Source organism: Gavialis gangeticus, unplaced genomic scaffold (genome assembly GCF_001723915.1).
Source record: "Gavialis gangeticus isolate Ggan-Ray unplaced genomic scaffold, GavGan_comp1, whole genome shotgun sequence".
NCBI lineage: Eukaryota > Metazoa > Chordata > Crocodylia > Gavialidae > Gavialis > Gavialis gangeticus.
In genome coordinates, this window is record NW_017729025.1 from 35,473,203 (window position 1) to 35,490,349 (window position 17,147).

The following is a 17,147-nucleotide window of genomic DNA, read 5'->3' on the forward strand; positions in this document are numbered from 1 at the left end:
TCCAGCCCTTCCAAGTGCTCTTTAAGTCAGCACTAACCTTCTGCGGTCTGGTGCCTTTTGGATATCTGTCTATACTCAAGGTGGGGGGATTGTCTTGGTCAGTAATAAGAAATACTGAAGCGAAGAACTCATTGAAGAGCTCTGCCTTTTTGTCTGGATCAACCACCAACCGACCTGATTTGTCCTGCAGGGGCCTTATGCTACTCTGCACCTTCTTTTTGCTTGCTGGGTATCTGTAGGAGGACTTTTTAAGGTCCTTGATTGTTGTAGCCAGCCTAAGCTCCAGTCCTGCCTTGGCCTGCCTGACTTCCTGCAATAGTGTGCCAGGGTGGTGCATGCCTCCTTGGTGGCTGCCCCCTGCTTCCACTGCCTATACATCTCTTTCTTTGCCCCCAGTCTTTCCTTAAGCTCCCTGTTAAGCCAAGGGTTTTTTTTTAATCCCCTTAGCCCCTTTCCTGTGTAAGGGGATAGACTCCTTTTGTGCCCCAATGATCACTTCCTTGAGAAACTTGCAACCCTCTTGGACCCCCATTAGCCCAATGCTCTTGAGTTTGGCCACCTCACTAACTAGGTTCCTAAGTTTACTAAAGTTGGCGCTTCTGAAATCTAAAAGTTTAGCATCACTGGATATTTTTCTCACCCTTCTCTGGATAGTGAACTCGACCAAGTGGTGGTCACTATCACCCAGGTTACTGTGTACCCTCAGGTCCCCCACGAGATCATCTCCTGTTGCTAAGACCAGGCCTAGCAAGGCGCTACCCCTGGTGGGACTGGACACCATCTGGGTTAGGTGGAGGTCCTGCACATTGTAAGAACCTCCTTGAACGGCTTGTTTTGGCCGCCTGTTCCTCCCAGCTGATGTCTTGTCTATACAACCTGTACCCCACCCCTCAATGCCTACTGCCCAGTTGTGGATAGGATCCAACCATGTTTTGGTTAGCCAACTAGGTCATACTGTGTGCTAGGAAGCAGGAGTGCAAGTTCCTCCTGTTTGTTCCCCATACTCCTGGCATTTGTGTAAAGACATTTAAGTCCCCCAGTGGGTGCTCTTGGTGTCCCTTTGCCTTGATGGCATGTGTTCCCCTTAGTGCTTACCTGGTTAGGTCCAGTGCCTTGTTTGTGGCTTTCCAACCCTGGGTTCTCATCAACCACCGGTTCCCCATCCCTCGTCAAACCTAGTTTAAAGCTCTTCGGAGATCACCCAACCTGCAGAGAACAGATGCTTACCTCTAGGAGAGAGGAAGATCGTCCCATCCTAGGAAACCCTCTCCCTGGAAGTGCTGGTTGTGGTTACAGAATCCGAATCCCTCCAGAAGACACCATCTCTGGAGCCACCAGTTGACTTCCCTGATGCGGGCATCCTGGCACTTTCGGCTGTTGCCAACTGGAAGGATGGTGGAGAATACCACCTGTGCCCCTGACTTTCTGAGGCTTACCCCCAGCTTGTGGAAGTCCTTCATGATGCAGTCAGGACTCCTCCCAGCCGCATCATTAGTGCCCACATGGACAAGGACCATTTTTGCTGCCTTTCCTCTGAGATGGAATAGACTTTGCTTGCGCTTCCAGGATCGCACCTTTGAGGAGCAACCACTTGTCCTGAGCAACTCGCCTCCCCTTTGGGTTGTGGCCCTTTAGGGCCTCTCCGCCCCCCCTCCTGAGCTCGTCAAAGTCAGCTTTCCTGAAGTCAAGACTTCTGTATTGCTGACTAAATTGTCAGCTTTACGGCAGATGTTGAAGGTGATCAGCTCATGGTCACTGTCACCCAGCTTCCCTTTGATCATTTGGTCGCTGATTAGGTCATCCCCCGTTGCCAGGTTGAGCAGCACTTTACCCCTCATCGGCCTGTCGACTTCTTGCATCAGATAGAGCTCATCCACTCATGAGAGAAAGCTTTGAGACCACTTCGATTTGGCTGAGTGCTCTTCCCATGAGATGTCTGGGTGGTTGAAGTCTCCCATGACAACCATGCACCAGGAATGTAAGCCTGAGCCAATTCCCTGGTGAACTCCTAGTCAAGCTCTTGATCCTGGGTTGGAGGTCTGCAGTAGGCTCCCACCATTGTGTCCCCTGTGCCATGTTCCCCACGGATTTTAACCCAGAGGGTCTCAAATTGTCCACCCTGGGCGCCAATGTCAGCTTGCAGGGACACGTAGCTCTCCATGGCATAGACAGCTACACCCCTGCCCCTTTTGTCCACTCGATCTCTCCTGTACAGGGTATAGCTGTCTATAACTGTGGTCCAGTCATGGGTGAAGTTCCACCAGGTTTCTGTTATCCCTATGACATCATAGTTATTTGGGTTAAGCAGGAGGAAAAGTTCCTCCTGTTTATTCCCAAGTTCCTGGCATTTGGGTACAAGCAGGCAAGTGTTCCTTTGGGGGCCCTTGCCTGGCCCACAGCTCGCTCCAGGGCTGGGGCAGAGATGGGTTCCCTTAAGTACCTTGGCCTGCTGGCTTTGCAAGGGTTGCTCAGTGGGCCAGCAGTGGCAGTATTCCCCCCATCCCCTGGCGGGTCTAGTTTAAAGCCCAGTGGAGCAGGTCAGCCAGTCTGGCTGAGAAGAGCCTCCTCCCCAATGGAAAGAGGTGGAAGCCGTCCCTTCCCAGCAGCTCACTGCCTCTCTGACCAAAGAGCAGACTGTGGTCCTGGAAGACCACACCATGGGAGATTACCTAGTCTAGTCCCCTGCACAGGGCAGGACCACCCTTGTCTAAACCATCTAAACTGCTCTTAAAGAGGTCCAAGGATGAATATTCTACAACCCCTCCAAAATACTGTTCCAATACATAACCACCCACAGAGTTCATAAGTTTTAAACAACAAATCTCACTACAAACATAGAAACTTCACTCAAACTTCAGGCTTGAATCAACATAAAATTTTACGTGAATTTCAGTTTTAGTGTGATAGTTCCACCCAATCATTTGAACTCTCATTGGAAACTGAGCGGTTAGAGCATAATCATCAGTTCTGTACATGAACCTAGTTCCACCTCAGAGGACCTGCACAAAGATTACACAAGGCAGAAGCGGAGCAAAAAAGTTTGAATGCCTTTTTAAAAAAAGTGAACTGCAATCTTCCTTCTTAGATGATGCAATTATATCACTGCTATCACTTGAGTTAATGGAATTTTCTACCATACGTGCAGAAAATTAAGAAATATAGAACACTGAAGTGAACATGAAAAGTAAAATAAGACCACACATGATGTGCAAGAAATAGGACATATTTTATTTAAATGTAAAATTAGATGGTGTGTTCTGTAACCTAGTTCAGTGTTTCTTAACCCATGGTACATATACCCTGGGGGTACATGAGACATGGGTAGGGGGTACATGGGTGTTTCATTTTGAGTTTGGCCTGCCTCCCCACCTACCAGGTTGGAGGCATCTTTGCCTGCTCGGCCCAAAAGTTCCTGCCACCACACCTCCCACTGTGTCTGGTGTGCCAGGGCTTTCACTCCCCAGCATTAGTGCGCCAGGGGATAGGGAGGGAGACCCCGTGCAGGCTGCTGTGCCCTGGGCCGTGATCCACGAGGAAAAAGTGGGACTCGGCTTATGGTGGTAAAACTGGAAGTGCCATGGTGGGACTTCCAGTTTCACTTTTGCCACATCAATTGGCAGGGTGTACATAAGGTACCGAAGGTTGAGAACCGCTAACCTAGTTCACTAAATTTTTGATCAGCATAACTGTATATGGAAATAGATCATCTTACCTAAATTGAAGTTTCTGCTACTGGGACCAGTAGGAGCTGTAAGTGCTGTGAAGACGCACATGTACCTAGACAGGAGTAGGGTCACACCACAGTCCTGTCGGCCAATGAAGAAGCATACTAATGAATTTTCAAGGAAGCCATGGTGAACTCTCTGAATGGAAGGGAGATTCTACAGCACAACTCAGTATGAAGGGAAAAGGAGGAGGTAAATTCACATCCATCCTCTACTTCCAACCTCCAAAGCTCAGTGGTTAGCTGATCTCAACTGCTAGGATGGTGTAATTCAATCTGGCAGTGAGATCCAGCCAGTCTCAGTTTTTACTTATTTGGAACCTGGGTATGCTTAAAAAAGGATAAAATATTGGAGACTGTCCTGACCCCCATTAAGCTTAGATTTAATAAGTGTATTATGGGCATGGAGGCCAGGTGCAGACATTACACTCTTTCCAGTGTAGGTGGTCAGAAACTTGTCTAAACCCATAACAGAACAGAAGTGCAGCACACACAGACTGGTTTTAAAATGGTGGAACCTAATCTAAGATAGACCTGGATGGATCTAAACCACAGGTTTTCAACTTTTTTTAAGGAGTATACCCCTTCTGGTGACAGTGACTGGATGCTCTTGTTCAGTCTGAAGTTTGTTCAGAAGTTATGCCATTTCTATACAAAAGCATTCAGATGGCATCAATTTTTTTTGTCTTCCTAGCTTTATAACAGTTTTGAAAATTGCAGTTCTAAGAAATTGCCTGCTGAACAAAAGGAAAAAGGAAACTGAATTTTTTTTGATAAGGTAGGATTCTACCCTGTATTATATTGGTAATAATTAATATATTGCTTCAGTTATTTGGTGCATACAGCATCTTGACTTTGGAAACAGGAAAACTAGGCAAATTGGTGTTTGCAACAGTGTAGAAGAGCACAGGTTGTGACTGCCACTTTAAGGGGTCTGAGCAGGCAGTAAGCAGCCTGCAGGTGGGAGCAGGTCCAATCAGGCAGTCCCATGTTAGGCAGGAGGCCACCTGATTGGTGGAGAAGCTGGGAGTGTGGATATAAGGCTAGGGCCCGAGTGCAGCGCTGGCTGTTGCTACAGGGGTCCAAAGGAATAACATCACCCAGCCAGAGAGCTGCTGGCTCCCAGAACAGCTTAGAGATTCAGGGTAGAAACTATGGGGATGGAGGAGGTTCCTGGTGGTGAGGAATGACCTAGAACTGCACCCTGCTGGGGAGAATGGTGTGGTGGGGCTGCTTGTGGCAGGGCAGTCCTCAGGAAATGCCACACCTGTGCCTCCCCATCGAAAAGTGAATATGGGGAGCCAGAAAGCCTCAGCCCCTGCTGCCTTGTGGGTGATCCTGTGGAAGGGAAAGGCTAAGGGAGCACACCCTGATGGAAAAGCAGACTGGGTAGGGCCTGATGTGGGATCCAGGCTGGGAGAAGGGGGCCTGAGACAGGGCCCAGGCCTGCTGAGTGAGGCATGAGGCCCAAGGGGCATTAGGCCCAGAAGCCCAGTGAGAGAGCCAGGTGTTAAGGTCCTAGAAGGTAGGGTATTGAAGCCCCAGTGTGGGGCACGGGGGCCCAGGTACGTTTGAGGACGCCTGAGACCAAGTTTGGGCTGGGTGAAGCCAAGTGTGGCCCAGCTAGGGGGCTGGGGGAGTATTAGCAGATATGAATGTCAGCTGCGAGGCATGGAATACAGTATAAGGGAAGGTTTGGATCTGTGTATTTTGTCATTAGCATCAGGGCAATTAAATGGGCAGCCTCCTGCCTGGGAACAACTTAAATTACATCAAAGGCATGGCAGAAGACACAGATGGGCAGACTGCCCTAGACAAGCAAGTGGGCCAACATGTGGAGCGGCCCTGGGTCAGCCCACTTGTTACAAAGAGTAATTTTGAATGTGGCCTTTTGAAAAATTGAACCTTATTATTCCAAGGCTGTAATGAACAGAGGAAACTTCTGCATGGATGTGCTTAGAAATCAGTTTGAGAGAGAATATATTTTTTCTAAATGTAATACAAGGGTCTTGCACCCTGTTCACTTAACACTGAAACAAAAGGAATATTTTCAGTCAGTTGATACCATTGATAAACCTGTCTCAGCATTTGCAGGGTCTTACAACAAACACATCATTATATCAGCAAAGTATGAAAGATCAGGAGACCACAATACAAACTGAATAGGGATCCATCTGGAAGAATACACAGTCTGGTTCAGAAGGATGAAGAGTGCAACGGAATGAACAGCTGCAGACACTATATTACAGTGGCATTGTATTCCCCTGCCCCACCAATCACCACCACCACCAAGGCTCAGTAGACACAAACACTAATAAAGGTAAACTTTTAATTATTGTCCCTTCCACTCTCTGCACAGCAGGATTTTCAAAGAGTCTCCATCTGTTACCCCACATACAACTGTACCCTCCTTCATGTCTGTAGGAGTGAGTTTATCTACTGCTTCCACAAAAACCATTACAAACGTCTCATTCCTGCAAAGACAGCACTGCTGCTAACAGTGAAATGCATCTAAAGAACATAGACTCTACTCCAATATTAGAAAACACACACATCAAGTTACCTTTCTCTTGCCAAAACCCTGCTGCCCACCAATATAAAAACATAACATTTTGTATGAGTGGTAAATAAGAAAGGAGGTAGTACTACAAGCATAATTAAAACCGAGTGTCATTTTTTTCTCCCTACTTCTACCTTTCCTGAATTTTTCCATGTGTGAACATAGCTAGTGAAAGGATGATACTGACATAATGAATCAAACAGTGAGTGTGAAATGGCAAAACATTTTTCAGCATCATCCTGTACTCCTAGCTGGAAAGGCTGTACTTTCTTAGCAAAATACGCGGTATGTATAAGCACCATTTTAATAAGAAGATCTCTAGAGATGAACACATGAACAGGTTAATCCATGGAAAGTCAAGCTGTCCTGATTTTCAAAAAGGGACAAACAGATGACACAACCCTATAACAGAAGTGGCCCTTACCCTTGCCACTTTGCTCTTGGTTTTCATTCATGGATCCATGCCCCACTGCTACCCTACAAATAGATGCAAAGAGCCCATTCTTGAACGGTTGTTACCATCATATTCTCACTTTTACTATCGTTACTCTGTCAGTAAAACAAGGCTGTTTTCACTAGCTTGAAGAGCTGACCGAAAAACTGAAGGGGGATTAATCTGCTTTGCCTTTACTCTCAGAATTTCTCCACAATGGGACTAAAATTTCACAGCAATATTTTGACTAGTAGCAGGCTGAGACTGAGTTTCAGTTTTTATATACATGGCTTTATACATAATGTACAAACAACCCCACAGTTATCAAAAGTCATTTCTCTCTCTATTCCTTTTTCTAGATTTGTATGTCTTGGCAGTGCTCACCCACTTCAGGTAGAATTGAGTGTACAAAGCACATCTGAAAATCAGATCCTGGATCTCAAATTTGAGCATCTCATTTGAAAACCTGGACCTTCTGTGTTAAGTATAGCACGTTTTAAATGCAGCACGGAAAGTCAGACAAGATTCCTTGGGTAGATGTGGTATCTTTTGTTAGACCAACTAAATAGTTGCAAAGAACAATCTTTCCAACTATTTACTTGGTCTAATAAAAGATATCACATCTACACAAAATGGCTACAACCAACAACCCTAAAGCATGAAAATTCAGGCACCTTTATAATGAACTTTAGGTAGCACATTAAGTGGATCCATGCAAAAAATCTGGATCTCTCTTTTGTATTCATTTTTTAAGAATGGAAAATTCTTTTCTCCATTGATTTGATTTTGGTACTGACCATTCAGGCTTCACATTTTTGGGATGTATTTGAGGGGTATGTAGGTGAGAGTTACATGATTGAAAGAGCCTGAAACTATTTGACCTCTCTCTGTTGCCCATTTGTTAAAGGACATAATGAGCCCAGCAGTCCATAGAGCCAGCATGATTACAATAAGGTTTCAGAGGGACATAATGGAATAATGTGGCTGGGAACATCTCTCACTGCCTTTGACTCTCCAACCCAGATAACTCGTAACTGGGTCAACTGTGGCCATCTCTGGCACAAATCTGGAGCAAGGCTCAAACTCATCTCTCTGGATTAGCAATGGAGATGCCTTCGCTTCTCTGCCACTCTGTTCTCCAACCCTACCCCTCTAGATACAAAGTACTTCTAATTAAAAAAAATGTAAGAGTAATTTTTCTCCTTTTCACTTTCAGTCCTAGAAAGCAACTCACAGCTGGACTCCAACATGAAAGCAAGAATTTGTCTTCTTCTCTTATGGGAAATGTGCCTGGGAATGAACACCTCTTCTGTCGAGACAAGAATGCCAGAGAAGAACAAAGAACATTTCTTGTCAAAGAAACAGACTTTCAGCATTTCTGAAGAACACTTTCACCATAAAAATATCGCAAAGCCATTTGAAGTGCAAGTCCCTTTAGAGTCCACTGTTTACAATGTCACTGAAAAAAGCACAAATTTTGGATTCAATCTCTACAGAAAAATAGCCATGCAACATGATAACAATGTTCTTTTCTCCCCTCTCTCTCTGTCATTTCTCATGGCTGCCTTTATGCTTGCAACCAAAGGGGAAACAAACAACCAGATAGTTCGAGGTCTAAACCTCCACCTTTTGAAAGACAAAGAGAATCCTTATCACTTGCCAGCTTTGTTTAAACAACTGAAGGAGAACATCACAGCAAATGAAGAGTTTATTCTTCAGGAAGGTAGTTTTGCCTTTATCCAAAAGGATTTCTGTCTCAAGGAATCTTTCCTCAATTTATCCAAGGAGTACTTTGACATGGAATTCCTGAGTGTGGATTTTAACAACTCCACACAGGCAAAGGAGGTCATAAACCAGAATGTTAACAAAATGACCAAAGGAAAAATCGAACAGCTTTTTGAGGATTTTGACATACATGCTAAACTGGTTCTTGTGGATTACGTATTTTTCAAAGGTAAATATAGATTTTATTTTAATCTATAAGATTACCATTTATGAAAAGACCAGAGGTCTGACTTTAATCTCAGTTACATTAGTGTAACTACAAAGACATTCCACTGAGATTGGTATCAGTGCTCTATATTTGTAACTGAGATCTTAGACATGTTAGATAAACCTGTCAGTGATACTGAGTTAGCTGCAAACTGGATGAGTATGTATATCAGATGCACATTGCAACTGATACGGTAATTCAAATACAAGTGTTTTAATTTCAGGAAAAAGATTTTTTAAAAATGCAATATTTTCCCCATCCTCTATTTCCTCTTTCTGTCCTCCAGTAAATGATTTTTAACAGTAGTGCCAACATCCTTGAATGCTGTAGACCTCTATCCACTGAACAGCTGCAGCACAGAGGTAATGAAAACTTTTCAGCATGATGTTAATGCGTTTCAACCCTTTTCTGAAGGGTCCGCTTCTAAGGCTTGAATATGTTGTTCAGTCTCCACTGAATCCATATTCTTCTTACCAGAACCTTTATTTAATGCCCATTGTAATGGTGGCTATGACATGGGCATGTACTTACCATGGGCTAAGGCACCAATTAATCTCTCAGACAGCACTTTGGCTAGGACATAGTACAGTTGCCAAAGACAGCATAGTGAAAAGAACCATTGCTAATCAGAAATATTGCTCACCCTTTTCAGAGTACAAGAGAAAGAAGTTACTAGAATCCTGAATTCCCTGTGCTTGATGAGAGAAATGTAGTCAATGAGCACAGCGCAGAGAGGCTCATGGTCTGAGGGGAGATATACGCAAGCCACAAACCAGCTCCAGACTGGAAGCTAGGGAGAGGCTGTCTCTGCAAAGATTTCTTTTCTCCACTCCATCTTTTTTACAGAACAACCAATGCTGGATCTCACCGCCCAGATTAAATTGGTCCAGGATAAGGACCCATCTGTTTTCTTTGTGTCACTAATCCAACAGAGGCCAATTGGGACTGAATTCTGAACCCTGCAGCTTCCCCTGATTTAGGTGCTCTTTCCGATGTTATAAATCAGGCCAATGAAGCTCCGTTTATGCTGTACCAGTCCCCTGAAGACACCTACATTCAGGAGTAATCTCAAAGCTCTTCTTATGTGTGCCTGATGTCCAATCCTGTATTTAGAGATCTCAGGATTATGGGATTGAAAAAGTGGCTTCAAAGGCTTAAACCGTACACAGCTCTACAGGACACCAGAAGGCAGAGAACTCTCTCTTTCCTGGAAATCATCTCTTGAAAAAAAGAATAGAGATCCAAAATAAAGAGAGAAAGAAACAAACTGCAGGGCAGAAAACTCCAAGGCAGTAGTTCAAAGATTTCCACTTTCTGGCATGTTGAGGACAAGCACCCAAAGAGAACTGCGTATCAGATATAAAATGTATAAACTGCGTCTAAGACAATTTAGGCTTCAGTAGATAGAAAACAGCACAGTAAATTAATATTCTATGAACTATGCAAGGCAGAGAATAACACATAATCCAGAGGTGTCAAAGTCATTTGGCCTTTTGCATTGGATGAATCATGCAGAGCCAGCCCCTTGGGTCTGATTGGACCCATGCACCCTCCCTCCCTGCAAGCCAGATGCAGAGCATGTGTCACCTACTCTAACTGGTCCAGGATTGCTCCACATGTCCCAGACTGGCCACAGCAATGGCCACCAGTGCTGGATGCAGCACCCACACCAAAATGGCTGAAGAAGGCGCTGCATGCATTGCAGGTCCTGGACTGGGTGGGGTGGAGGGGGCAACCTGTGTGGCATGCATCCAGGGCCTGTGTACAGGGCTGGTCTAATGTGCACCATATGCACTGTGGGTCAACTTCAGACTTGGGGACAGTGCAACAGGGGCCCTGCAAGCTGGGCCCTATCTATCAAAAACCCCTGACAATCTGCAAGTCAAAGCATTGTTTACAGTAGCTAGCACTTCCAAGTAGTTAAGGGTAATCTAATTAAGGAATGTGACAGCCAAGTCTTGATTTGACAACATAGATAATCATGGCAACCTCTGCATTTTGAGAAGACATCAAGCAGGAATTGAAAGAAAACATCTTTGGCCACCATTGCTAACTCCAAAGCCAAGAACAGAAACAATCCCAGTTTGGACACAGACACTGGCAACCTCTATAGGAAATAAGTATCAACATATGTCTTCATTACTTTTCCTAATTTCTCCGAATACTTTCTCTATCATCAGACTTCCCTGACATCTTACTTTAATTGAATCCAACTGAACCAGATTTCATGCAGATCCCAAAGAGAGAGGATGATCTTGTCTAGATTAGAAATGAAATGTAGTGATTGGTATAATTGATAAAGATGATGTCACAGCCCACATCACAGCACTTCAACAAGGTAGCCCCTGTCAATGATCCATGCATAAGAATTTATGGAGGTATAACTTTTAAAAAGAGTGCTGAATAGGTAGAGTTGTCTTCCAATGAAGCTGGAAGAATCAAGTAACAGGTCAACAAAGGAGGTGAGATGACAGGATTTAAATACAGGTAAAGGGATATTCATTCATTTTGAAAAAGTGTGGGTTACTGACCACACTTAAAAAAGGGACAAAAATATTTGCTTATTTTTCCGTCTTTCTTCAGGGAGTGAATCAGTTCAAATTGGGCATCAGTGCCCTTTGCTATAAAGAGTTTAAAAGTAGACTTGCTAAAAAGTTGTCACCCATACATTCTAAACACATAAGGCCTGTGATCCTATGGGATGACATAGCAATACATATAAAACTTTTTAAGAATCTCTGAATTCTTACCATAAGCAATTTTAAGTGTAAATAATTATTTTCTTTGCTTGTCCCCTCAGGCAAATGGCTTCACCCATTTAACGCTAGGCTCACAGAACCAGAGTTTTTCCACATAGATAAATACAGAAGTGTGCAGGTACCCATGATGTTCAAATCGGACAAAGTTGCCTCAACTTTTGATGAGAACTTAAGATGCACTGTGGTAAAACTTCCCTACAAAGGAAGAGTACACCTGCTGATTGCTGTGCCAGAAAAGGAGGGAGATTATGTTTCACTTGAAGACCACTTAACAGCAGAGCTTGTGGAGTTGTGGCTCAGAAACATGAAGACCAGGTATAGCTTTGCACAATTTGACATCCTGTTCATTGCCATTTCCTTTATATTTACTGTGGGAAAAAAGGTAAAGCAAAAATTATCTGGTTCCTTACCACCCACTAATACATTAGTTTCTGTGTGGAATTAATTGCATGTTCATAGAGGATGAGTCCTTTATAGCAAACCAGTCCCTGAAATGAAAACATTCATTAATCTATGAGTGAGAATGGCTTGAAAGATTAATTTAAGGCTCTGACTCACCTCCTGTCCTCCACTAAGAAATGCTCATTTCTGGCAAGTTACAATCCAGCCCCTCCAAGTCCATGCTTTCCACAGTCCTGAATTTGGCATTTAAGTTGAAGTTCCACAGTCAACTTAAATTTGGCACTTCCCTCGAACCAAGAGTGAACCAAGAGTTTACTTGTGAATGGACTTCCAGCCTAAGTCAAACAGACCTGTGTAGATACAGAAATGACATGGGTTGAATTATAACATTATTCTCATATTAAAACGAAGTTCAGTAGATGACCGTTATTCTACAGCCATTCTAAATTAATTCATACCTTGTATTCAAATTACTATGCAGCTTGAATTGTCCAGTGACTGACAAATACAATGAAGTAGGGGTTTCAACCAATATGGCCCTGAGATTTTTCATGAGGAAAGGAGTTTGCCTTGATGTCATTGACAAATTAGGTAGGTTCAACCTACCTAAATACAGATAAATTTCAACTTTCACCTTTTCTGTAGCATGTTGCTGAATGTAATCCTAGAGTGGATTTCCAGCAATATTTGAAGTGTTCCTTACATGTTCATATATTCCTAGAACTAATGACTGTTTGTTGATTATTGTTACAGAAAAATAGATTTTTTCCTTCCAAAGTTCAAACTAGACCAGAACTACCAAATGCATAAACTCCTTCAAACTCTAGGAATTAAAAATCTCTTCACAAACCAGGCAGACCTGAGTCAACTCACAGATCAAATGTATGCCAGAGTATCACAGGTAAGTCTTACAAGTTCCTTTACCTTATGGGCGTTATGTTGCTTCATATAATTTGTATGATAAATTTCTAAAATGCACAGCCAAGATTAGGACCCCATTAGCCTATTTAACTATACAAACATGTAGAGCTAGATCTAGTCAAAAGATCTAGGTGGAACTGAGGCACTGAAGTTCAACATTTTTATCTATAAAATCTTTCCCCCTAACTCTCATCATAGTCAAATGGTACCTCCCTGCCTGACCTTAAATGTTTTCTAGAGTTCTGCTTCTGTAAATGCCTCAGATTGAGGCAGTTCAGAGTCTAGTTCATGCCTAAGCCTAGCCAGAATCCACAAACAAGGTACCTGAGGGATCAAATCTGCTAGGCATACTCAGAGAACACCTAATGCACATTGACAAGATTGAGCACAACAAATAAGTTTTAATAGTTTTAAGATGCAGAGGGTGCCATTGGGGTGCCTGCCTTTTATATAATAATAAGATAGAACAGTGCCTGAGACAGTAAGAGACCTCCTTAGCCTGAGAGGTTCAAACTACCTCTCTTGCCTTTTGGAAGAGTAAGGGTGTGCGAACCAGGCCCTATTCAATTCTGATTCGGCCTGAATCAAGGACAGTGATTCTATTCGTTGATTCAGATCACTGTCCCTGATTCGATTTGGCCAAATCTGAATCTGAAGATTTGATGCTGATTCAGAGAATCAGCAATTCCAACACAGACACAGCTTTAAATGTTTTTTCCACATACCTTGAAGTACCAGCACAGCTCATGAATGCTGTGACGCTGGGGCACATGGAACGTTCCATGGGAATGTGGGGGGGCCCTCCATGTGCTTGGTGGCGAACCCAGAAGTGGACTGGAACTACTTCCAGTCCACTTCCGGGTCCACCAGGGAGCGCACTGGGAGGCCCTCCTGCACCTCCCCCTGGCTTGGCAATTGGCTGCAGGGGGACCCTAGGTGTCTCCCCCAGACCCAGGAGGCACCAGTCGCTGAGCCAGGGGGCCACGGGGGAACCCACTGTGAACTCCCCTGTGCTTCTGTGGGACACTCCACAGAAGTGCTGCACCCCAGCATTGTAGTGTTCACGAGCTTCCTGCTACCTAGAGGTATGTAGAAAAAACATTTAAAGCTGTGTCTATGTTCAAATCTCAGAATCTTTCCAAGTCTCCCTGAGTCAATTCAGAGGGCTCCAATTCAAGTCAGAGAGATTAAAGGGTCCTCTGGTTCAATTCAGAGATTCAGAGATTTGGCCACCGAATCAGGCTGAATTGCCACAGAATTGAATCGGGGCTGAAGCTTTGCACAGCCCTACAAAAGAACACCTTACCCACCATAATACAGGCCTAGATTGCTGTTAGGATACCCTCTGCCTTTCATGTTGATGCTGGGCCACTGTAGAGAGAAGTATTCAGGACTTAGTGTCATGCTTTCTCTCTCTGACCTACTAAGTATAGTATGTTAGAGCACTTATGCATGTACCTGCATCTAGGACTGCTTCTATATCTTGGATTACACAGACACTGAGAATAAAAATGAAATAAAATGCCTTATTTTGGCTACTGTTAACCAAATCTTTAAGGAGGCAACAGTAGGAAGGGATTTCTTGCACCTTGTTCCCTAGCCAGGGAACGACCAGAATCCAGTACCTGCTAGCACCATGAGACACTACAAAAGGTATTTCATACCAGAACTGTAGGTCTGGTATGTAGTAACCTTCTAAAGGTCATCGTAGGTGTCTGCTCAAGGCTATTCAACATGCCTGTATGGTAGGGTTAGAAGACAAGGAAGAAGATAAGAGCTGCTAAGCTCAGAAAAGGAAGAGACAATGGAGAGAGACTGAAATCTACTGAGGAACAAAGATGAGTCTGAAAATTGTGAGAGAACAAAAAAGATGATATGCAGAGACCACGACAAACAGAAGACAGAGGGCTAGTGATTCACACCAACAGCAGGAAGAGGCAGATGTGTGCGACTGCAGACTCCACAAGAAGAATCAACAAACCTGTCACCAGTGCACATTCAAATAGAAAGTGTGCTGTCTCCTAGGATCAAGGATGATACATGGACCTGATGCTGGAATAGAATCCTAATGGCCACTATGAAGAATCCATCAGTCATCATCCAACTGTGGCCTTGGGTCCACCACGATCCACTGGCTGGGAAACTGGCTCTGTGGTTGGACCCAGAGGGTGGTAATCGACGAAAGTCAATCGTCATGGTGCCCTGTGACCAGTGGGGTCCCCCAAGACTCTGTCCTTGGACCCATATTGTTCAACATCTTCATTAATGATGTAAACATTGGAGTCAGAATGACACCAAATTCTGGGGTAAAGCATCCACACCTGAAGACAGGAGGCAATCCAGGCTGACCTGGACAGGCTCAGCAAATGGGTGGATGAGAACCTGACGGTGTTTAACACTGAAAAATATAAGGTTCTCCACCTTGAGAGGAAAAACTTTCAGCATCCTTATAGGCTCGGCAGTGCTACGCTGGCTAGCACTACAAAAGAAAGAAACTTGGGGGTCATTATCGACCACAAGATGAACATGAGCCTTCAATGCGATGCTGCAGCTAGTAAAGTGACCAAAACGCTGGCTTGCATCCATAGATGCTTCTCAAGCAAATCTCAGGATGTCATTCTCCCCTTGTACTCGGCCTTGGTGAGGCCGCAGCTGGAGTACTGTGTCCAGTTTTGGGCTCCACAATTAAAAAAGGATGTGGAGAAGCCTGAGAGAGTCCAGAGAACAGCCACGTGCATGATCAGAGGTCAGGAAAACAGACCTTTATAATGAGAGGCTGAGAGCCATCGGGCTCTTTAGCCTAGAAAAGCGCAGGCTCAGGGGTGATCTGATGGCCACCTATAAGTTTATCAGCGGTGACCACCAATATCTGGGGGAACGTTTGTTCACCAGAGCGCCCCAAGGGATGATGAAGTCAAATGGTTATAAACTACTGCGAGACCATTTCAGGCTGGACATAAGGAAGAATTTTTTTACTGTCTGAGCCCCCGAGGTCTGGAATAGCCTGCTATCAGAGGCAGTTCAAGCACCTACATCGAACACCTTCGAGAGAAATTTGGATACTTATCTTGCTGGGATCCTATGACCCCAGCTGACTTCCTGCCCCTCGGGGGCTGGACTTGATGATTTTCTGAGGTCCCTTCCAGCCCCAATGTCTATGAAATCTGTGAAATCCATATTAGAACAAAAAGCAGCAAAATTCAATAAAGGTGTCATTGGTAGGTGTTGTACGGCTTTGGGGAACCTCTTCGTTGGCACCCTGCCCCCCAGTGATGTCAGGGTGAAACTCTATTCCAGTGCCCCCTAGATGGTGGCACCACCCCTTTTCTTGCCTGCCACATCTTCAGTGTTATTGTTGGGGAGGCAGTTCCCTTCTGGGGGGACCCAGAGGGGTGTTGACCCTATGGGTGTCTTTGTGGGGCTCCAAACCTCCCCTTTACCCCACCCTTACCACATCCTCTGCCTGGGTAGATGCTGCTCCCCGCAGGTCTTCCCACACTGCCCACCTTGATAGAGTTGGGTCTTCCTGGTCGTCAATCGTTAGGGGTCCGTCCCTCGTCTCTGGGTCAGCTTCCCCTCCTGAGAAACTAAACCTGCCCTGTCCCGGGTCAAACTGTAACTGAAGAAACTCAACTGAAAATGACTGGCTTCTGCTGGTGGGCTCCCGAGATTCCCTCTCTCTGGGCCCTCAGTTCCTTGGGGAAGACTTGTCTGTCCCCTTTATCTTAATAGCCATGTGTACAGGCAACCGCCCTGTGTCCAGCCTTTACCGGCTCTTCTGGTGTCACCTCCCTGGGCCTGGCTGACCTGTGGTCCCATTGCTCTGCTCCCTCCAGCCGGCATCATCTACTTCCCCCTCCTGGGGGCTTGTGATTCCCCATGTTCTGCCTGCTGTAAGTCTGTCCTGGGATGCCCACGGGCCTGAGGAGCCGTTCCCAGCCCCGGCGTCTGAGCTCCAGGTCGGAGCTCCTCTGCTTCCCGGCAGTGTCCCTGAAGGCTGCTGCCTCTCATTGGGGCTGCCTTGGCCCCTGTCAGCCCTCAAGGCTGCCCTCTACCTCACCTGTCTGGGTCACCAGCAGGCACCTGGCTCCTTCTCGTGGTGGCTGGAGCTGGAGCCTACCAGCTCCGCATCTGGCATCTCCCAGCTGGTGTCCTGCTCCTCACTCCACGGCACCGCCTCAGCTAGATCCCCAGCTGCCTTTTGAGCAGCCTGTGCTGCTCAGGAGGCATGGCCCCAGCTCTCACTGATACGCAGCTCAAGCAGCTGCAAAACTGCTGAACCTGCGTTTGTGTCAGCGTCGGGTCTCTTTCCAGCTGCTACCTGTCTCTGTTCCTGTGGTAAGTATCAGGGTGTG

General features: G+C 45.2%; 1 protein-coding gene across 2 annotated transcripts in view; it reads left to right on the plus strand.

Moving 5' to 3' along the window:
• SERPINA10 (serpin family A member 10) overlaps positions 1–17,147 on the plus strand; it is a 34,393-nt gene that overhangs the window by 4,906 nt on the left and 12,340 nt on the right. The window contains exons 1-4 of one of the 2 annotated variants that reach the window (XM_019518623.1): positions 7,077–7,196; positions 7,934–8,671; positions 11,511–11,784; positions 12,625–12,772. In XM_019518623.1, coding sequence (XP_019374168.1) covers positions 7,966–8,671; positions 11,511–11,784; positions 12,625–12,772 — 1,128 coding nt within the window. In that variant the 5' untranslated portion in view covers positions 7,077–7,196; positions 7,934–7,965. Of the gene's footprint in view, positions 1–7,076; positions 7,197–7,933; positions 8,672–11,510; positions 11,785–12,624; positions 12,773–17,147 lie in introns of those variants that run through there. The other variant, XM_019518622.1, reaches the window with a different exon arrangement.